Here is a 24239-nt window from a genome sequence, read left to right on the forward strand (position 1 = left end):
TTTACAGTGATGTGGAGAGCCACTGATTCCTGTTGGATCTGATTTTCACAGTTTCTTGGATTTAGCAAGAAGACAATTTATAAAGCCTTCTAAAAAGTAATAAACACAGCTCCTTTAGGATTAGAAGTAAAAAAAAAAATTGCTTAAGTAGTGAACCATTTATGTAAATGGTGGGTTTGAAAGACAGAAAAAAAGACAGATGCTGTATCCTGGTCAGCATAAAAACACTTCAGGGAATCAATAAGATTACCGATTTCTTTTCTGTGTCATTTCCTTAATGTAGGTTCTAATTTCTTAAGTTAACTGAACTAACTTTTTGAAGAATTGGAGGCTACTGGCACAGCCTTAATGTGCTTGTTATGTGAACATATACCACTTGACTTATGTAGAACCATGGTTGGCTTACCAAAACATATTAAACCTGGTCCTACAGGTTCTGAGTAAAGGCAATATTCACAAAATTTAACTTAACTGGACTATGCTTCTGAGATTCCCCTTTGTACGTCAGTGTGGCATGAGAGGTTTCCTTATAAAGTCACTCACCTGGACACGTTCCTATGCGACCTGATCTAGGTGGACCTGCTTCTAGGGTTGGATTAGATGATCTTTAAAAGTCCCTTCTAACCGTACCATTCTATGACTCTATGATTAACTCAGAGGAGTCTAAATCAAGCATTATCAATTGCCCTCATGATGAGAGTTTGTACTGAGGCAACCCAAGGATATAAAGCCAAAGTCAGCTTCTGAAAAAGACAGTCATGTGTCATCCTCCAAGAATCATTACAGAAAAATTTGTTGCATCCTTGTAAATATAAGTTCTTAGACAAAATAACTTACCCTTCATCTTTTATCTAAGCAGTCACAAATAAAGAATTTAGAAAGCAAAAATCCACAGCTCTTAAGTCAAAAAAACCCAAACCAGACAGACAGCCTTGTTGTGTATGTAAATTCTTACACAGAAAACATCTAGGGTTACACAATAACCAGTTGCTAGTGATTTCTGCACAAATACAGTTCACACCAGAGCATGTAACACACAATACTCATAGTGACCTTTGGTCAATACTTTTACTTCCATTAACTTTACAATAATTAACACAAGGTTTAGGAAGTTCTGGGGTTTGCATTCATCCATGAATCCAAATCCAAATACAGCATTACTGTGTCTCAACTTGAAAAAGTTCCTCTTCCAAATAACGAGATTAAAAAAGTTTCTTTAAAAAAAGAGCATAAAACAAATCAACGAAACAGTCGTCCTCTTCCACCTTTGCTCTTGAGATGATTAGCAGAACGCCTAAGAGTCTTTCTTTCTTGACGATGTTTTTTCTCTGCTTCCTGTTGTCTCTTTTGCTGCTCTGACTAGAATATGAAAACAAAAACAGATTCAGATGTCTGGTAAACTTAGACATCACCTCATTGTTCATGTATCTGCATATTAAGTCAGAATTCCATTAGGGAAATCTGGAAATGTTACTGCAAACAGTCCCATCCTATCTTACATCGTACCTACTGATTCTGGATATCCCTAGGCATTGTCATGCCAACAAATTCAGAGCAAACACTTAAGACAGATATCAAAAAACAGTGAATAAAATAATGTATTTCTAACAATAGACTGTAAAATTACACCCCAGAATGTACGTTTTAATGCCTTGAAGGTAGAGCACAATTTGAGGCTGTTTAGTATCTACTTTGATTAACTAGTATTACCACATGTAATATTTGCACACATGTTTTTTAAAATAATAGAACAATTAAATAAATTTGCCGAAAAATACAGGTTTTCTAAGAACTGTTCTTAGTTGGAAGCTCCTGAAAGTATTTGATATGCTGTATGCAATTCTAGAAAGACTTTCTACATGAAAATAAAATCTCTGTTCCTGTGGCACATGCTCTAGTAATATTTTTCCCCTTGATCAAAAACACATTGAAAGAGTTTAATTTACATACCACATAGATGAAATGGCTCTTACAGTCATAAACTACTGTTTTCTTTGGAAGACTAAGGCTTGTCTTCAAATTAAGTATAAACTGTAACTAGCAGACTTGAACTAGCCAAGCTCAGGCAACTGTCCATGACATAAAATACTCAAGTAATTAGAGCAATTTCAACAGCAGCACAGGATAAACTGCAGTAACAGTGTGACAGAAGTATTGAACATGCAGCTGCAACCCCAGTGCATCTAATTCCGTAAACAGTAACATTCCTGCATCAGCCTGTCTCTCCCTGAACCTCCGTTAAAGTACCATTTAAACTTCAGCTAGAGATTTACACGTATAGACACAACATTTTGGCTGAGTTGAGACACAAACCAGTTTACCAAATGTGTCGATAAGCTCCTACTCCTGTCGTGGTAGTAGAAGTTAAGAGGTCTTTAGACTTCGTTGAAATTTATTGACTCCTGTTTCCACTCAAGTAAGGTAACAAAAAATCCACTATGTGAAAATGAAAGTAGTTTTTCTGTGTCTCCAGACTTGGTCTGGAACAGTCTTGAGAACTTTTACTTAATAGAATGCTGACTGCTACCACCAGTGTACTGAAATGGAATGATCTTGACTTGCATTTGAAGCTTTTTTTTTAAATGTACTTACACTACTAGGGAGGTATAGAGGACTGAAGTGTTTTAGAAACCCTGATATTTTGTGATATGTATTTGCTATGGTAAAGTGCGTTGAAATTGAAAAACTGGATGCCACTCTGTAGGAACGATAGTAAAGCTCCCTGAAAACTACTGAACTGTGAAATGCACTGACTTACAAGGTCAAGTGATACTAATCCTATGGAAGCACAATTCTCTCCCTCACTAAGTCTTTCTACCTACTCCTAACCACAGCTGCACTTTAAGGAGAGGCGACCACAGTGCAGAAGCCGATGATCAGAGAAACACTAAAATCCCATTTGGCTTGCCAACTTCATCTCTGCATACTCTGAAAAGTGGCAAGACAAAGCATAATGCATAGCATGACTTCTTCCTAGCTCTCCCTGCTCCATTCCGTGGGCTTTTGAATATATATATCTGGCATTCTGAACCACTACTGGATCCATCTTCATTCACATTGCTCCCAAATCTTCACAAAACTGTTAGCAAAAGGTGACAGCTCATTGCTCACTACCAATTACAATAAACCTTGTGACTTTGAGCTTTCTAATTTAAAGCTACTATCAAACAGACTGTGCTGTCAAAGCCCAGCAAAGCCCATTGAATTAGCTGCAAGAAACTAACATATCAGTTGCAGCAGTTGGTAAAATCCCCAGAATGGGCATCTTACGCAGCACTGCAGAGGAACCTGTGACTTACTCCACAAGCAATCCATTTTACATTACAGCAATACAGGAATCAGAAATCAGATGAAAAAAAAAAAACGTCTGCAAATAGACAATTATCAGGTAATTATCAGGCATATCCAACGTGACAATCCAAGAACTACTTACCCATTCTTGTGACAGCAGTTTTACCAGTAAGAATAATATTTGACCACCAGTAAGGAGAATTGTACTATAGCAAACAGGCTTACCTGAGAAAAATAGTTTTAACTGAAGCATGTTTTGACAGCTCAAATATCAATTCATATGGGTCTTTGGTTCTTACAATGTGCCTTTTCCTCAGTTCTAAAGTGAACTGAGCAAAAAAATCCCTAAGTATTCTACAGCAGCAGCAGCAGATGCCCACACGCACCTAACTCTGTTCACGCTATAAAGTCCTGTCCGTGTCACCTGTCCGTGACCTACAAAATTCCTTGGGATGGGAAATCAAAACCCTTTGGGAAAGGTAGATAACCAGCAGTCAACTACGCTCTTCAAATGGAATTCGGCAAGTAGAGCAGAACCAGAGCTCATTCTTGTGATTTGTGTCACACAAGTTCAATGACAAAGGTAGTTGGGAGCTCTGCTTTTATTGTGCTGAGATGTAGCAACATTATAAACTAAGAGAAAACCTCTGTCACCTACAGCACTCTGAATGCAATTGGACCTGGAGATCAAGGTCTTATCAGTCCTGGCAGAGAAGTCAGGTAAGGTCATAAGATGATATGTCTGCAAATAAACTATTAAAAGATGGAAGTCAGTATTTTCCACCGGAACAGAAGTATTTGAGTATTTTTATGAGTGTTGCCTGAGTTATAAGGGTATAAACACACAGTGCACTACCGGAGGCTTTCATTCTCTTGGCAAGAAGCAGAAGAGTTGGCAGCTTATAAAGAAATGAAGAGGGACATTTGTTTGACGGTTTTAAAGTTCCTGTTCTTTCATGCAAAAACTAAAGTTACTTGCATATTATCTTTAAAAAATTATATATCTATATAGCTCACCTTCTTTAATTTGAATGTTGCCTGTTTGCTGCCTACTGTGGTATCAGACACATCGAGGGTGCCAAGTTTTTCTTCAAGCTTTAAACGATCTCCAAGAGTTTTCCTGCAGAGAATAATTAACATTAGTCCCTGTTCTTGCCATCTTTCTGCTATAATAAAGGCTGATGATAATACAGTCAAAACTAGTCTTAACTTCTCTGAAACCCTGAAATGTCACAAAAATAAGCATTCAGTAAAGAGAAAAACAAGGTCAAATCATTCCCTCCACATATTTCTTTCAGTAGAAATACTTTCAAAATTTATGTAAAGTTCATTGTTTTTTTTTTTTTTGCTAAGAAAGCAACAGGACTGTCGTTGAGAAAGAAATCACATCCTTCTATTGCTATAGTTTCCTATGAAATGTCAGAAAAAGTCAGGAATACTCATCTGCAGCAACAGATCCACACACAAATAAAACACTCAGTAAAGCTATGTATACAGTTTTCTTGAAATCTTATCATTTTCCAGTTGGAAACACTTTTGAGTTTTCTTTCTGATGATACATCAGAATGAATTCATCACCAAATGAATCGCTTCACTTAGAGATACAAACTACTTAGTCCAAATACAAATGACTGTTGCAGTCTAACAGTTTTCTAAATAAAAGGACAATGCAAATGAGTGAATGTGACAAACAAAGAGAGACCCTGACCCTCAAGAGGCCTTCCACATGAACACAGTACTTATCAGTTAGTTTCTGTAAGAAAGCTGGTCTAGAGCCTCTCCCTCCAGCACTGAACTCTTAGCATTTCCACAGAGGAGGTGGCTGTTGCAGTTGAAACTGACACCACTTTCAGCTTTCACTCACTGGAATTTAATGCCCCTACAAAAGCAAGGCACACAGACATGCCCCAGTTGCTCCAAGTTGACAGCTGATATTTAATATCACCCTTGCAGACTTCAGTAAGTTGGGTGGTAAACTGGAACAGCTGAGGAATGGAAATACACCTTGATACTGCGTAGCCTCCAGCGCAGAGGTCAGGCAGGCAGGCAGGTAGGGTGCTGGCTTAAGTCAGTCTCTCTAAAGGCACCTGTGAGACCTAAAACAGTTCTTCCTTCCTCTACAATGTGGGTCCTACAAGTAGGTAGGGCCACGTGAGAATACAACATGGCTTGAATGATGAGACGCACTCTGACGTGCTTCAAAAACACGTGCCTAACTTTAAACAAAATCAGTTTCTGCAATTGGAGATACTGCTATTAGTGCCTTACTAGATCTCTCTGAAGAGGGCTATGAGACACTTTTTGTTCAAGTTTCAAAGTGGAAAATAAGTCATCATAAAAATTCAGACGATGAGCAGCCACCAAAGCCAATAGCAATTGCTATTGATGAAGGGCTCATGGACTGTGGCCTATGCATGAAGTCTCTGAAGTCCGCTGAGTTTTGGTTAATGAGCCATTTTATGTAACAAAGGCTTTTCAGATTAACAATTAAACATTACTGTCAAGCATTACTTTATTTCTCACGACTAGGTACTTTGACTGTATTATTTCTGCAGTATATTTTTCATTGAGTACATGCAAAAACTCGTTCCATCTGTGTGAATCGGGAAGACAAGCTAAGCCTTAGAGCTAACTGTGGCAGAAGATCAGTCACTGACACTGTGGTGGGATTTCTACATTCAAGTGAAGCCCCATTTTTCTCCCCTTTGAAGGTGAACTGTAGAAATATGGCTACTACCCAGCAATTATTTAGCATGACTGCCTACATACTGCATCAGTCAGGAGAAAAATTAAAATGCTGTGAGGTTTCAATCATATTGAATAGCTTCAGGTAAAGGCTGTATTTATCTGAAAACGTGCAAGCCTCAAACAATAGGGAATCACGCACAGCAGTACACAGTTCTGACAGCTAGGCTGTTTGTTTGTTTGTTTGTTTAAAATTATTCCCAACTAATTGATTGAAGGGATGCATTAGCAGTGTTATTAAAAGGAATCTCCCCTGCCCTACAGTAAAAAACAAAGAACCCCACCTGCCCAGACACTTGTTTCTTCCTCATTAAACGGCCAATAGCTTTGCAAGACTTTTCCAGCTGTTTTACTTCAGCTATACCTAGGAATCTCAACTATGTTTTTGTTGGCTTTTGGTGATTTTGTTGGCCACCTCTGAAGACATAAACCTTGACTGTCACACTTTATAAAGCATGACTACTGTAGTTTTTATTGAATTCAATAACAAACCTTTTCAGGAGACACCAAAAAGCTCTTAGCTTAGCACTGAGATAAAAAACCCTCTTCCTTCTATGGCTTCCTTTTAAGTTATGCAAGGAACTTATAAAGTAAGTAAAGCAAAATTTCATGGGTTTTCATGTGAAAGCATAAGAGAGTAATAGGGGAAAATTAAATGCAGACAGGTTTGAGACAAGGGGTTTTTTACAACCATGAGTAGATTTTGCAGCTTTCCTGTGCAAAGAAATGCGTAGACTTTTGGTCTATGAAGCAATTTATAGTACGTACTACTGCTTTAGAAGTTGGGCTGCGAGCCGTGCTGAGTCAGGAACATGTTAAAAGAAACACCCAGTTTTATATAAGTCATAAACTGTTTCCTCAGGTAGAACATTATACGATTAGAGAAAAAAGAACACCTAGCCATTAAATGCATAGTGAAGGTATTAAGACACTTAATTATATTGGTCACAGACCATTCCGTAACTTGGATAAATCAAATCAAAGACAAACATGCCAGCCTCACCAGATTGTACATTCCACTACAGTCTTTCCAATTTTCAGTAGGTTATTTGAATTAATTATTTTTATGCTGACTACTTATCGCCGAATAACACCAGCGCAAAACATATTTAAGTCTTTTCTTCACAAAATTCTGAGATGTAAAAATGCTTATTCACCAAACATGTTAGTTCACAACACAGACTAAGTCATTATGACTGCAGAATCATATTGGTTATATCTTACAAGAAATAGATATCAGTTCTTAACTTCTAAATTTCTTCTACAAATTTGACAATTATCAAACTCCACATTAAGAGCAATGCTTAGATGAGCACAAACAGCATCAGGCAGTACAGAGCTAATCGCTTAAAGATTTAAAACACATGGAGAGAGAATTCGATGATAACTCAGAAAAGCATAAAGAATGTCATATCCTTTCTGTTTTGTCATCTTTATTCTATCCTCAATTTTATCTTTTTTTTTTATCTTTTAAGCATTTTACACGTCACCTGCGCACCTCCCACACAGAGGGTATCTAACATAAACCACTTTAATTTTGCACCACAATTTGCAAAAATATGCAGTAAATCTAAAGATAGATTCCTTTTTTCACTAAAAGCAGTCTTTTAAAAGGTGTCATCAGTGGTATTCCTCCATTCACTGAACAGGTCTGCAGTATTTTTTTTTTCATTTTTCCCCTAGGTGAAGCAGTGGGTTTGGTTTTTTTTCTCTTTCTAGACACTAGATGAAATAATTTCAGCCCTGTTTCACATTATACTTTATTTTTTGTTTCTCTTCCTTACACCTGTCTTGGCTTATTTACTTCACTTCTAGTATCCTTGTTCACATTTAAGCCTTCCATGTTTTGAGCAAAATGGAATCTTAATACCTCAAACGGAGTGTCCTTGAGAATTTCCTTTCGAGGTCAGCGGCTGAATTTGTGTCAAAGAACTGTATGTAAATAGGTTGCAGCCATATTGCCTTTTATTTCAGTGGCAATGGGAATATAGTGCTATTTGATCAGAGTCTTGGGCTCTTTTGAAGACACTTGCTAAACATGATTATAAATCTATGTACAATGTCAAAAAGTGCCTTAAAATAATGCTCTGTCAGAGTGTTCAGAGCTGATTTTCTCCCAACAAAGAAGAAAAAAAATGACAAAAGGAAAAAAGTTGGTTCATCTTTTGGAAGAAAGAAAGAAAACTAATCAGAAGAAAGTTGAAGCAGAAATCTAAGAAAGTTAGAATTCAGAATGAGTGAGTATATTCAATATAAAGAACAAAGAAAAATACCTGTGTGAAAACATTTGCTGATAAAAAATAGCTAAGGAAAACATAGGAATCAGTTCTGCAGAACTGCTATAAATCCCAATTTATGAAACCCATTTCTTCTATTTAAAGAGGTCTTAGGTTACAAAATGGAAATCACAGTCTACTGAAGACCACTTTACATGATAATTCCAGTTAAAATCTTGCACATTTAAGAGACAGGTTGAATTTTTATCAAAAGTTTCTTCATGTATCTCCAGAAAATTCCTCTTATGAAACAACTGGGTTGTAGTCAGCCACCAGTGACGTAAAGAAACGGACCCATTATACATATTATTCACTTCCTTTTCTTTGGCTGTATCATTTCATTTTAAGTTAAACCATAATGGCTGTTACGAGATACATCTAGCCCAGCAATTTGTTTCCAACATTAGACAAAATTCTGCTCTGGATCCAGTGTGCTGCAAGAACTTTGAAGCTATTGTCTTTCAACATTTTAATACTAGTGCCTGCACTCCAAATAATAACAGGCTATTAAATCTCATCTTCTGAAGGGCTCAACTCACCTCTAAAAAAAAAAAATCAATGAGATTTGCAGGCATTAAGCATCTCAAAGCCAAGTACTTTAGTTTGACGTGCATTTTACACAGTACCCAATTACTCAGTTGGTCACCAGCAATTCAAGGAAATCCAAATAATAAACCACTCTACCACCAAAACCAACCCAAGTCTGATGTTTTGTATTGCAAAAACAAAACCAGAAATTGTTAAGACCTAACAGCATGAAGACAGCATAGCTTTTTGAAAGTTTCTGTATGCCATCAAAAAAAGCAAACAAAACAATTTTTCTTTTGCCACTTTGATTCTATCCCCAAAATAGTGACTAGTCATGCAGTATGTAATGTCCTTCTAGAGGGTCAGATGAAACGCATACAGACTGTCAACCTCATACAGACACTGGTAGAGAAATAATACATCTCAAAGACATCAGTGCTGTCACTACCAGAGCAACAGTTCACCAACACTGAGTAATGGATCTCCAAATCTGTCTCAGAATATTAACCTCTTTCTTACTCGTCTTATTTGTGATGTCTCTCTGCTATACTTCAAACATTATATTTATTTAACTACAAAACAAAGTTTTCAACAACTGTTTCATTTTAAGATAAGTCCCTGAATTGCCAGATGTGGCTCTTTTCTAGTAAGTGCTTCCAAGGCAAAATGCCACTGGCCTGCACCAGAGAGACATACTTGAGAATTGTCTACCCCTAGCTACTAAAATAGAAACATTAGTCTTACTTCATTAATTTTTGTTTTTTGGCAGAGTCTTTGAAGCTTCTGAATTCCTCTCCTTCTTTAATCTCAAAAAACTGAGGTTTCAGTAATGTTTGCTGATCCTCTTTGATCCTTTCCTGCCGCTTTACTTTTTCCTCTTGGCGCAGAAGCTTGCGCTGTTTCCTGACCTCTTCAACCCAGCCTTTTTCATCATCTGAACTCTCAGAACTTTCTGCATCACTTGCTTTTCCTTCTGGTTCTTCCTCCTCTTCCTGCAGGCAAAAATAGTATGAAACAAGAAATCATCAACTAATTTTCTTTTCAAACCATTCCTGCAATTAGAGCACGTGGCACATATACAGGTGACGAGAACTAACATTTGAACAAAAGTAATAACAGCAAATGAAACAGAAGATATATTATAAAATTGTTTCCATCTATATATTTCATGTTTTTCAAACCTTATTCACGTAGACACAATATTGTTCACAGCCAAAACCTAGGATATCATTATAAATTACACTTAGTGTAGCTGGTAAGACATTCTCTCATTGCCTCCATCTTCCCTTCTTTCTAGGGTGAAATTCTGGATGCTTGAAAAAACAAACCCAAAGATTTTTCTTAATCCAAATGGAAAATATTTTACCTGTTCTTGTGCTTCCAGTTCCTCTAAGATCTTTAGTTTCCTCTTTCGTTTCTCACTTATTTTAGAAACCAGTGGGTTAAGTAGCCTAAATTCTTCACTCTGTTCATCCACCTGGAAATCGGGATTCTCAAACATGACCTTAAAACGATCATCTTTGAGAAGGCTAGGCAGGTTCTGGAAAATAAGAAAAGCATGAGTGAGTTATAAAATTCTGATTTTATAACATAAGTAACATCTTTTTAATCAAACAAAACTCAAAATCAGGATGCAAAATGCCAGTTGCTTTAATCCTTGCAGGTCATAAAAAATAAATCAAGATTTATGCTTAGTATATTTTACAACTTTCACAAAAAACAAATAAATGTCATTGTAAGCTACCTGTGAGCAAGACACGATTTTTAATTTGCACTACAGACACCTTAAATACACAATTACTAATATTTAGAAATTGATGTTTCTCATCTATTCAGCCAGCTAGTCTGGAGATTTGGTGATATCTATTGACTAATCAGCAGTACCTGCAAGGGAAATACCCTGCCTGACACAGATAATTCCATAACATATACAACAAATTAAGTTTGTAAACATGTCTTTATGCAATGCTACTACTGTTTTACTGTAAAGACTTAAGAGTGTTTCTATACATCTTATAACACTTTTTCTTTACAGCCTTCGCATACAGAATGGAGAAGGCAATTTCATTCACATCAAAGTAAAATGAACTCAATGTAAATACTGCTGTTGAATTAAGAACTGTTCAAGCTACAATGTCAGCTTACGTAAATACCTGCTATTGTCATTTAAAAAAAAAAATCACTGAATTCATAGTTTATTATTATAAAAAGCTGATCCTTCCATATTGTTAAATTCATGCTAGCACATTCATCCCACCCCAGCATTAAATTTTCACTGTTACCTAAGAAGTTAAGAAACCCAACCAGAAAACAAGCATAAATTTTAAACTCAGAAACTGTTGCACATGTGTAGCTTGCAGTCACACAGCTATATTCCTGTGGGAACGAGCACCTATAGAAAGCACCTCCCTCCCACCAGATACTAAGCATTAACTCGTTTTTTCCTTTAGACTTCACTTAGGATAAAAATGGATTATTTTCAACATGAGGAAGAATTCTTGTTGCATAAGAGCAAATCATTTTGTCTGTTTTATAAAGATGCAGTTAACTGTGTACACAAAGGAAAGCATTTGTATCTTCAGTTCTACAGATAACATCTATCCTGTCATGGTCACCACAGAAATATCAACAAATGCAAACAACAGGTCTTTTCTGAGCAACTTTGTTATTGACTCTGCATTTAGTTAGTTTCTGGAGAACTACAAAGCCCACAATCTTCACAGTGAGTATTTCATCATTGTAAGCTTTAAGCTAATACACAACCATTTTGGTGCCGCAGCTACAGTGACATTCACCTTAAAGCCACCTACTAGAATAAGTTACTTATGAGAAGCAGAAACAATGAATTTCTGAATTTGTTTGGACAGATCACACACATTAAAAAAAAAAATCAACATAAAATCAATACTGGATACATTACTACTTCTGTGCTTCCAGCTAGAGAAGTCTCCAAAACAAAAGCTCACCTTTTGTTTCTTTTTTCTAGCAACTTGCTGCTCTTCTCCTTCTTCTTCAATCAGTTTGAGAGCAAGCTCTTTATTGACTTTTGGAAGTTTCTAAAGAGAGGAAAGTGATAAATCAGAAAATTACTCTTTTACACATGCAAAAATCTATATGCTTTACATCAAGTGTGCTGAAGAGAGAATTCTTACAACTCTTGATGAAAATCTTGACTGGTTCCAAATATTTCTAGGTACAAGAAAAGCAACAGTGCTTGGAGAAAATTTAAGCAGAACTTCTGTATCTTTTTTTTTTCCCCTTGAAATGCATCAGCTTTAGTACTTTAAAAGTATATATTTCTCCTTGCACGTTGAGCAAGTTAAATCTAAAAAGCTACTAGTTACAAATAAAATACTATTTTTATATATCTCTTTCCAGAGTACTGTTTTTTAATGGCTTAAGTAGTTTAGCCTTATGACAGAAGTAGAAACTGCAAGTTTTACCAGTGGGTTAGCCACTCGAGGCAAATGTGATAACTGCTCTTTTACAGATTGGTATCAAGTCTCTCTCACCTGTAGGAATCACAAACCACGTGAAATTTACAGTTCCATTCGAGAAGTTCTGTAAATTATTTTATGTTTCTGATGAGAGAGTCAAATCCTAAGTCACCAGTATCTCTCTGAGTTCCACTTAAGAACATATTACTCTTAATGAATAATTTTCCTCTCAGAAGTATATTCATTGTTTACAAGACTTACCTTTAGTTGAACTCTCTGTGCACGTGTTTCTTCTATCTTCTGCCTTATTTTCTCTCTTCTGTATTCTTCATAGGCAAAGGGGTTGGCCATCATTTTTGCCTTTGAACAAGCAGGAGGAAATAAAGGTAAAATATCATTAATACAGGGCACGTTCAGTTATTTGGAAGAAAAAACAACCCCACAAAACAAACAAACAAACAAAAGTCTCCACAAAAAGCCCCAGCAAAAACCCAACATGCTTATTTTAAGAGTAAAACTTGTCAACGATAAGCCTTATTTACCTTATGATAAAGTCTTATGTCCATGAAAAAGCCATGCATATATGCTCTGAGCAATGATGATCCAATGAGATGAGCAAGGCCTGGAAAAAAAAAAAGAGTATAAGAGTTACAGAGGATTTGAAACAGCTTTCATATATAAAGAACTCTTATTCCAAGCTACCCACTTCACTTACTTGATTCAAGACAAACAAGCACTGCCAATGCAACACATCAATCTAACAGTCACATCCAATACATCAAGACTAAGCAAAACCACAGAAAAAAAAATATCAGGTTGGCCTGCAAGAAATTTGAGCTTCTTCAGAGGAGGAAAATCCATTTTTCTTGTCATAATACAAGTTCCTGTGCACTTTTAAAAAATGCCCACATGTGCTATGCTCCATGAAAGTTTTCAAAGAGTAAAAAAAAAAAATAATTGAGAGGGTTTTTCTGAAAGTCCATAGATGTTTGACAATCACTGTTTTAGTGTGGTATACAGATGTTTTTAATTAAAGAGTTTTGCCTTGGGTCAGTGTCTTTGAAGAATCAACATGTTGAAAAAAAACCCCACAGTACCACATTAGGTCATAAAACTGTCACCCTAGGCACTAACCTAAATAAGAACGAAAATACTTAAGAGGTCTCTGATTTTCCTTCCACGTATCTTCACAAAACTCCAAGACTGATAAAAGGAAAAGCTTTTCATAGCAAAATATCCTCTACAGACCCCAAATTTTCAGAAATTAAGAATTAATAAACTTCTAGAACTAAATGTCAAAAATAAGTGAGAAACCACTGTGCATCTTAGAAAGCAAAGTTGTCTCTAAAAGGTTTTTTAACTGTTTCCAGGAAACAATCTTCCTGCACATTCCAAAAACAGTGCTCCAACTAATGGCTAGTAATACAAAGAAACCCTGACATATGACATACAAAATACCACTTAAGCTGGTTCCTCATTTGAATGCTTGCATTTATGAGGAAATGAATTTGACAAAGTTGTAGGGAACATAAAGCAGAATAAATATTCCCAGCCAAGTCTCTGTGCAGATTACATTGACTTACTCCCTCACAACTGGGATAGGGGTCTGTGGGCTACGTGAGGACCATCTATTCCAGAACTCCAACACTGAAGATGCAGGTGCTTTGGATGACCTCCTCCTTGTAGGGCCTCCTCCCAAGTCAAGCCCAACTCCTATCCTCAGTTTAATTAAACTGGTCCAAAACATTACAATCAAAACATGTAAAGGACGGAGGAAGGACTAACTACCTTGGGAGAAGCATTCTTACCCTCTCTGCTGTATCATTTTCAGCATTCCAGGTTCTGGAAACTGTGTTTCTATTATGACTACAATGATTTGTATTTTCCAGAAATCACAAAATTCAAATACAGCAGCCTTTGGCAGATTTTGCTGTGAGTTCCAACATACTATTTAAGCACTTCAAAATATTTTGAAAACTAAACTACTTTCTCTTGCTGTGACTTCCATTTAGTGTCTGAAAGCATACACAACCGATTCCTAGACATACTACATCAGCAAATATCAATCATCACCTTGGGATAAAAATCTGAGAAATGCAAATATCTAGTGTTACACTGATTGGGAACCAAAGAACATAAAGCCATCAGTCTGGTATATTAATAACCAAGAAGACTGGAGGGAACTACTGCCAGTGAACTTCCAACAGTCCTCATATGTCACATCAGAATTACAAGATTTACATGTGTAAATGATCCCAAAACTGAACAAAGTCAGCTAAAGAGAAAAAAAACCTCTACTGTTTTACCTAAATTTTCAAGGTCTTTTCTGGTAACAAATTTGTAATCATCATAAACTGTGCTCTCTGGATTCTCTTCCAATTCTTCAGTCAAGTTGTCCAAGAAGGAACACCATTTCGGGGCAGGCCCTAAAACCTGTGGATATTACAGAAAGTGATAACGTTTTATATTCTTACAGAAAGAATCTGTAGTTAGGCTATTGGTCAATAACAAATTAATTGCACTGAAATCAAATAGACCTTAAGAGAAACAGCAGTTAGAGAACACAATTAAAGCTACTGCTGGCATTACAAGTGGTATTTTAACTTAGGTGACTTGAGATCAACAATCTAGAAGTTCCAAGTTTAACTCTTTCAAGTGGTCTCAGTCGGATTGATAAATTTATTAAAAGCTCAGAGACAAACACTACAGATAAAATTATTAACTAATGGCACTAGATAGCAACTCATCTGTAAAGCCTGTTGGATCTGAATTCATTAGGTTCACTATGCAATCATGTTAAATTCTATTCTGCCTTATTTATTTTAATTCAAATACCATAGGTATATTTAATATATTTTTTCTTCAAGGATAAACCCAGACTGTATGAACAGATAATGGGAAACATCAAAAAACTTATTTCCACCACGAGGCAAAGGACTTATTTGAACAGCATTATGTTACACCATGAATGTACGTTTCCACATAGGCTTCCTCTAATTTCCCAAGTTAACAATCAGCTGCCTTTGCTTTTCCCTCCCTCTATTCTGATTGAAATTCCTCTCTATCCTGATGCATGCAGCCATACTTAACTGTTCCAGTACTAATATTTTAATAGGTGAGTTAGATGAATGAAAAAATCCAATGCTATGTTTTTCTCTAGAGCAAATCAGCTGACATTTTAGGATGTAAAGTGGCCAGTTAACTCCTAGAGTGAGACTTTTAATGAGACTTCTGATTTGTTTGATAAAAGTGCACATTAAAAAGCCCACAGTTAACACAGCCATGGGAATGGTTGTGATTCAGCAGCACTGAGATCCTATTCAACTATGGAAACAAGTAGAAGTGATTTTAAGATTTATATAAAACACATACTTTGTTTTAACATGATAATGTGGTAACAGTATGAGATAATGCTGTTCATTTAAAAAGTGTTACTACTCATTGAAAAGTTTTCAAAAGACAATTACACAAAAAAGGTGGAAAAATTATATTCTAGGCCATAACACTCTACTAACGTTCTAGACTGTAACATTCCCAATAGCAATATCGTATTCCAGACCATCACTGTCTCTGTACCAAGTATGATTTATCTTCATGTTTTCAGCTCTAGCTGAGAACCATAACACACCAAATGAAAAAAATGAAAAAAAAATTAACAGTGATGCACATTTTATTACAATTGGGAAAAGCTTCCAAGGAAATAGCTCAGATATTACTAACAGGAAAGGCTTCACCTACTTAATGAATTAACAAAATCCCCCCCATCTGCTTCTATGTAATACTCAGTTTGAACACTACATAATAACAGAGTCAGATCAGATTGATTTCTTGTCAATGTTCCAGAAGTTTTTATCCTCATCTTGTCTCCACCCAGATTAAAAATTTTTCAGTTGTTTCCCCAAAAACCCACTTCTTCAAATCTAAATGCCAAACTTTTATATTATTAAGAAAGCAGTCTAGATATAGTAAATGTATCACTGGGTTTCATGCTATTCAAGAAATCAGCTATGTGCACCTCATTACTAGAACAACAAAGCATGACTGAGGTGGAGGAATCCTCTCAAAAGTTTACCTATAGTTTTGTTTGGGACAGGGACGTTTGTTCTTGTTACAAAAAGCAAGATGCTTACTAATTAAAATTTTATCTTGTAATAAAATTTAAGTACAAGTTTCCCCACTGAAGATTATTAAAAATGAGAATAGAGAATCCTTGACTCACATCCATTCTCATTAAATAAAAAGTTCCCCTTCATTCTCTCTTGCTGACACATCACGTAAAGATCTCTATCACTTCAGTAAACCTTTTTCATCATTTCCATGTCTATGACACTATCTGCTCAAACTTTACAAAGAATACATTACTCATTAGTACTAGGGCCACTCCAATCAGTTAGGGTAATCCCCCGATGGGATCTCAACCTGTGTAAATCTTTGAATGAATTAACTAAAGCAGGAGACTCACAAATGAGAGAAAACAGTTTATCTGGTCTTCAGCTGTAGCTCCATTCACTGTTTCAAGTATCCCTGTACTCACAACTTGATAGTGAGACTAAAACCTTTTATGGCACCCAATCTGTGCCATGAAACACACAAAGCCAAAATACCTGATTATTCATTACAATCTGTGGAGCGAGTTGGATGATCTGGATGATCTGGTCATACAAAACAAGGCACAGGAGATGAGATAATTAATGGGAAAAAAGCAGCGGCAGAATACCAGGAAAAAGTAGAAAGCCCAACTAGTATTCAAATTTCACACGTAAACTGACAAAAAGGAAAACCCCATGCGCAGACGTCTGTGTATGTTTATATTGCTTTTCTTTCTCACCACCCAACTGAAATCACTTCCCTACCTGTTCTAGAACATCTTAGGATCTTTACTTTCTACGTTAAAATGGAACATTTTTTAAAGCTGAGAAAGAAATTTTAAAATAGAGAAGGCAATACCAGCCACAATGACAGAAATGTAAACAAGAAATGTCCTTCTCTTACAATAATAATGCATCACAGAATTTAATTGCCACTGCTTTTTAACTGCAGAGCTGAATGTTTCTGTTACCCACTGTAAGTCAGCACGTCCCAGGATGGCACTGAGAGCACTCTGAAATGGCAGGCTCCTACATTCCTGTGCCCAGGTACAAATGCAACAGGCAAGAGAGTTGGTCAGGACTCTAAGGATGAGATGCAGAGGTGAAACCTGTTTTTCCCTTGCTCCAGTTCACAGGTTTCCATACAGCGGGTGCACAGCACCACAGGTTGGACCCCTCAGAGCTCCTGCTACCACCTCGACCTGGGGTACAGTACCCATCAAAAATAGCCAAAACACTGGGGAGTTTTGATAGGCTAATTAACACATTTGTCAATTTAGTTTGGGAAAGAAAAATTCCACTATATCTGAGGGGGAAAAATGCACTGGAATTCACAACAAGAATAAGAAAACATTATTGAGGTAGGTAACCAAAGGTGAATAAACTGAGATCTCATTTTTACATGATTTCTCTGCAAGTTTTAGAAAAGTTGCACACAGTTAATGGGAAAAATCAGAAAGTAAAGCTACATCTGGCTTTTGCTCAAATATATCTATAATATGTTAATATTTTCCTATAGAAGAGCAAAACCAGATGTCATCCCCAACCAATATTTTTTATATTTTCATGATTCTCCTATTCTTGGTAGCATAACCACTTAGAATCATAGAATTACAAAATGGTAGGGGTTCAAAGGGACCTTTAGAGATCATCTAGTCCAACTGCTAGTGAAAGTCAGAATGTTCTTCAAAACTGTTTTTGTCTATCAATAGAGAAGCCTCACCTGGCTAAGCCTCTCTGGCAGAGTGTTGGGTGGGCTGCTACTGGCTCTCCTCCTGAACAGACTGGAAATAGTGCCCATGAAGTGACCAAAGTGCAGTTATCCCACACCATGTCCCACCATCATATTGAAAAACAGAGTGAGAGGAGATGAGGAGCAGCCAGGGCCCTCTCCTCAGGTGAGCCACATAGACAGACTTCCTACACAGGTAATACAGACATCTCACCATCGCCTGTCATGTCTTATATCAAGCCATAAGAAGTAAAGATGTAGACTGTATAAGTATTGTGCCATGTAATGTCAAATTTTTGTTAGTATACATTAGAATCTCTTTTTTTTAAACTTTAGATACAAAAAAGAGCAAACCAGAATGAGCAATCTAGCATGTAACTGAGTGGAGACAAGTGCAAGGCCAAACTGTTTAAGAGAAGATTTTTTTTTTAATACTGTAAAAATAACTTCAAAAACCAGTTCTTTTTTATATATATATTTTACAAGATGTTTAACTTAATCTCAAATGGTATAGCTCTGAAATGCTCTGTTCTTTTGGCCATGCCTAACTCCTGAGCATTTGTGTAGAAAATATCATCCCGCCATCAGTCTGCAATTCCCCTGACATTAATGAAACCCAGGACATAATAGATATTATTCCCAACCCACAACACATATTCTTTTTCCTCAGTCTGGAACACCAGACTGCACTTGTAACACTTCTGAATGCCACTCAACAATTTGACAGCCATCTCCACAGAGTCCTTAGAGCCACAGAAAGAAATTGTGTCCAATCTTAACTAGTGTTAAACACGCTCTACAACCTAAAGGCAGCCTAGGCTGTGTGGAATCTTTCAAAGTGAGATGATACAAGATTTAAGTTACCTTGAATGCACATACAGACAAGTATCATCAAGTATATGTTTAAAGGTTTCAGGGGACAATTCTACACAAATTAATTGTAAGTTGCTCTTTTCTTCTCAGGAAGTCAGAACAGTTAAAAAAATCTATTTTTCAGGATGTTAAACAGCAAGTCCCCGGAGGATTTCGTACAAGGCAGTGATAAACTCTTCAGCTGTAAATAAGATGTCAGCCATCAGAAACTCCTCTGAACCTTTACTGATGTATTTAACAACCAAAAAATAAGAAAAATGTTCACAGACAGAATAAATCAGATTTGAAAATAATCAACTAGAATTTGTAGAGTTTACACTGCCTGAATTCCCTCTAGACAATTAACTCACTGTATGTTGACATCATTCAACAAAATTCTTCCAGAGCCTCTGGAAAACAGAAGTATTAGCTGCTGTGGCTGTAGAAGACATGTAGTTTTACAGAAACTTTGCAGTTTCATGAAGGTTAACACTGTATTGCCATATTATGCCCTAAGACAGCAATACAGTTAATAACAAGTATGGAAACAAAACATACCACTGCTCTTTCACAACATATTTTAGAAGTAAAACCTTCTTCCAAAAACCTTTAAATTGCCTGTTGCAGTACTTTCTATGGATTTTAATTTAGACTGTAGCAAAAATATACTAGCAGATCATTTTCTGCCATTCCGTTTGAACAATGGCAATTACAATAAAGCTGGCATATTTTCAAGTCCTTCAACGGAGCTTTGGGTACAGTGAATTGTGTAAAATTGCTAAGATATTAATTTTAATAACTAAGGCAAGATAGGAACTGGCTAATGAGAAACTGTATGCTGAAAGGGGTGTTACTGCACAGAAAGCAGTTTACAAGTGAAGCTCCAAGAACTATCCTACTAAATGTTTTCAGTAATGATTGACACAAAGCAGGAAAACGTCAATAAAATCTGATGATGACAAATTGCCAGACAAGAAAGGTCAAAATCTCGCAGAAAGAAAATCTACCTTGAAAACTAAGATGCTAGAAATGGGATGTAATTTATAGCCAATTACTATTAGCTGTAAAGAGCAGAATAGGAAAAAATGATACCAATCAATCACAAGACAATAAAATAGTCATATAAGGCCATTGTATTAATACAGGATAGCATTAACGACTCGTCAGAGACATCTTGCACAACTCCAGGCAATAATGTTCAGGATATGTGAATGCAAACTGTAGTAAGCACAGTGAGAAGCTGCTAGGATGATTTCTGAAACAGTAGTGCCCACACATGAATAAATACATGCAAAGCTATCAAAGTGATAGTGTAAATTAAAACAGTTAGCTAAACATCAGAGGGATGTGACTCTTCAACGGTTTTTAAATGGAAATAATGAAGAAGAAAGAAACAACTTTCAAATTAAACTTATACAGACTTTCCCATGAGAATATCAATGAGATTGCCCACGATAAGATGATGGGACCAGACTCCCTGGTATAAGCAGCCTTCCCCATTCCTCTGTTCCCATAAAAAATGAACCAACCAACCAACAAAAACCCAACAAAACAAAAAACCCCAAACTTAAAAGCACTTTAACAAAAAGAGATTATTTTTTAGATTATAATTTCTTCAAGTTAAATACAATTTATACATATGACTCAACAACTTCACATACGTATTTACCCATAGGAGACAAAAATAATTCTTTCACAGATACAAAAAATAACAATATCTTAAATTTTGGTGGCCTTTTGTGTTTGTTTGTTTTTTTTAATAAAGTGACGCAACAAAAAGCATTGTAAACTTTTAACAGGACACATTTGCTGGGGAAAGTAAACGTACATTTATGCATATTCTCCTCTTCCATCACTCCATTTAACAGGAGATTACGGAAAGTCTAATGAGAGGATAAAAAAAATAAGTGATCCTCAGGGTGTGGGCAGTGATTGAAATGTGCAATTGCATTTTAAACATAATTAGCTCCCTAATTGCATAGCCAAGTTTAATTAATGCAATTACATGAGTAATTAATTACTATTCACTTTAAGAATACTGTTTCCAATGTTTTCTTCTCTAATTTTAAGAATTAGACAGATCTCAATATGTAATAACTTTGAAAAGTTTCCATCTATACGTATTGAAACGGCAAAAGAAGAAAGAACACTTTGGGATCTTGTTAATGCTTAAGGTTACATTAATTGCAATTGTTATATCTTTTCAAAAATTAGATGGGATTATTTCTAGCTTGTAGACAGGAAAAGCTGTGGTTCTCCATGCTCGCTTCTATGCTTTTGAGCTTCAGTCACACTCAGTCCAAGAGCTTCAAAGAGCCCAGGAGATTAGTTCATGTTAGAAACGAGCCTTGGGACCACATTGTCCTGTTATGTTTCTATGTACATTTCAATACGCAGTGCTTCCCTTAGCAACCAATGTGCTCCCAGCAATTTGTGATTTAGGATTTTATTCTGCCATTCCTTTTCAATCTACTTTCTCCCTATGAACATTCTACAATCAATTCCCAATTGTGCCTCAAATGTCTTAAGTAATTCCATTTAATGTACTGAATAAAATAACTCTCTAAACTAAATGAGGGAAGAAACTCCAAACAACTCTCCCGTTTATTTCCATTTCTCCTATTTTCGTGCTTTAATTCACATTATATTATATGGCATAGATCTGATGCTTTTTATGGCCATTAAGTGGCTCACTGAGGCACAGATATGATCAAGAGAGACTGACTAGCCCATTTTTCCTTGTCAGCATACTATAACAACAGCCTTGTGTTTCTGTTTAAGCCCACACACTCATAAATTTTTACTGAATTATACAATGAATTGGCTCTTTCTCTTATCCCAACTCCAGCACATGCAGACATTTTTGGCAAGCTCATTCATCAGAGGTTGGTTTTCCTACCTTGTGCTATGCTATGGAACCTGCCAAATCAGCAATTTGGAGGTTTTATTCCTTAGAGAGCATGTTAAAGGAAATGTTGCTTTCAAGATCTTCCCAGTGTTTAAACAAAAACCGCTAGAGGAACTTGCACACATCTTCTAGGAATGAGATACTAAATGTTTCTGCCCTGGTAGTTATCAGATAGTAAGCACTTCTTTTTCTAATCCCAAGAGCTTTGACTTTCTAGTGGTTTGATGCTTTTAAAATCGCGTATTCTCTGATCTGACAGGTATGAATGTTACTCCTTAAAAATTTTAAGTAAGATTAACAGAACAATTCTCTTCCTCACAAGATATGAAGAATAAGGGTCTCGTGCTTTCACCAATGTCCCTATCATGTTCTGACATGCTGACACACATACTTGTCACTATTGCAATGGATTTTTTTAACAGACTCCCTACAAGTCTTATGTCTTCAGAAAATCAGAGCTGAGACAAATTGAGAAACTTTAAGAATCCACTATTTTGACATAAGAACAGAGTGACTTCTTAAAGCATGCATTACAAGATGACCTGCTTCAAGCACCTTCCTGAAAGTATCAGTTGAAAATTCATTAAAAGCTCCTCAAAGTCTGTTCTTATTCAATATGGTAGCTTCTATTGCGTTTCTGCTGTAGTACTAGAGGCACTTAGGTAAGTTACTTAAATACTATGCAATTAATTTATCTGAGACTCATTTCACAGGATTTTTTTACCTGTGAACATCTGCTGGTCTGTTCCTTCATCTGTGAAAACAAGGTGCAAATCAGGTACCATCAGTTGATCTAACTTTTGCTGATGATAAAAGGCAGCAAAGGCATTTTGCTTTGGCCATTCACACCTTCCATTCCCTACATCTGACCTCATGCTCTTACCAATTCCAATTTACTGTTCAGTGATTCAGTGTCACTGAACAAGCACAACCCACCTCATAAACACAAGATTTTCACATCTTATATGAAGCCTAGCAACACCATGCTATCACAACACTCCTCAAAGAATAGCTCTCCCTCTGCATTTTTTACAGTTGTGACTCCAAAATATAATGAAGAAAACCTCAGCAGAAACCAACCTACTCTTTACAGAGCATAATATTATAGATAAGAAATTTTTAATAGCTTATGAAACAATTTTGAGTAGGAAACATCTTTCAAATATATATTTGAAAGATTTCAAGTATTTGTTTCTCTCTCAGGTTTATGTGATAGACATCTTAAATTCTCACAATTTTATTATTATTTTTGTATACAATTGTCACAACTCACAACCACATTTGGCTCAGTATTGAACACGGCACAGAAGAGGATAATGCAGACAGGCCACACGAATCACTTGTTATGCTTTCAAATATGATGAAATAAAGACTAAGTTGAAATTATCAAATAAAACTCTCAACTGTTTTGTCTTTTCTGATGCAAAAGCTAAAAAAGACATCAATTCTCATAACATCCAGAGTATAGTACAAAACTTCCCTTCAGCAACTACGTTTCTTTCATTATCTGTGAATGCTTCTTTCTTCACTGACTGGAGCTGAGCAATTGCGCCTCTACATTTTGAGAAACCAGGTGAAGAATAGATGGCCCAAAGGAAGTGACAAGTGCGACTTAAGAAATAATAATAATTAATATTAATAATAAAATCTTTCAGATAAACAAAGCATAAGGTTTCTACAGCTTAAAAAGGGGAGGACAGTCTCACCTCAAATCCTGTTTTTTATAATAGGAACTCAAGAACAGAGAGTCTCATACGACCAATTGCTTCAGGAGGACTCCCACATTTAACATTGTGACTGTGTCAACTGGCAGAGCAGTCATCTGTGTAGTTCAGTAAAATGTATGCTTTTAAGAGTTTTCTCCTTTGCTCTATGAAGAATATGACATAAACTACAAGAAAGAATGGACTTAACGGCATGCTGCTATCTATTAAGAAAACAATGAAGTGCTGCCTATCATAATATCATCCACAACAGCAGCAAGAAGGGATCATACACCTTCACAGACTACATAGTGCTGGTGATCTAGTAGTTCAACATCATAAGAAACATCTAAACCAAGTTTTACAGGAAGATCAGAAATTGTTTCCTGATTATCACACATTGATGTTTTCCTTCTATATATGTGTGATAAGTGGTGCAGCCTTTCTCAGCCAGTGCATGGGAAATGGAGGATATCCTTTGCTGGAAACAAGCCCAGTATGTTATTTTTCAGTGCAAAAGTGTTTAGGTTAAAAGTAGGAAACTCACATTTCTGTTTGTGAAGATAAACAAGTTTTTTCCCTATGCTTGTGAATGCTGTGAGGTAGGTAATGTATCATTTACTAGGCATTATTTTCATATTGTTTGCACAATTTTCTGTTTAAAGGATTAGAGTGCTCT

At 36.2% G+C, this 24239-nt stretch overlaps 1 protein-coding gene across 1 annotated transcript in view; it reads right to left on the reverse strand.

Annotated features, from left to right (window-relative positions):
* Positions 1–932: 932 nt before the first annotated feature.
* NOL10 (nucleolar protein 10) overlaps positions 933–24239 on the reverse strand; it is a 54385-nt gene continuing 31078 nt past the window's right edge. The window contains exons 14-21 of the mRNA XM_061989803.1: positions 14584–14710; positions 12820–12899; positions 12539–12637; positions 11807–11896; positions 10207–10380; positions 9585–9832; positions 4309–4411; positions 933–1359 (exon numbers count right to left, since the gene is read on the reverse strand). Of these exons, the coding sequence (XP_061845787.1) occupies positions 1240–1359; positions 4309–4411; positions 9585–9832; positions 10207–10380; positions 11807–11896; positions 12539–12637; positions 12820–12899; positions 14584–14710 (1041 nt within the window). The 3' untranslated portion in view covers positions 933–1239. The remainder of the gene's footprint in view (positions 1360–4308; positions 4412–9584; positions 9833–10206; positions 10381–11806; positions 11897–12538; positions 12638–12819; positions 12900–14583; positions 14711–24239) is intronic.

Source organism: Colius striatus, chromosome 2, assembly GCF_028858725.1.
Source record: "Colius striatus isolate bColStr4 chromosome 2, bColStr4.1.hap1, whole genome shotgun sequence".
In the NCBI taxonomy this organism is placed as follows: domain Eukaryota; kingdom Metazoa; phylum Chordata; class Aves; order Coliiformes; family Coliidae; genus Colius; species Colius striatus.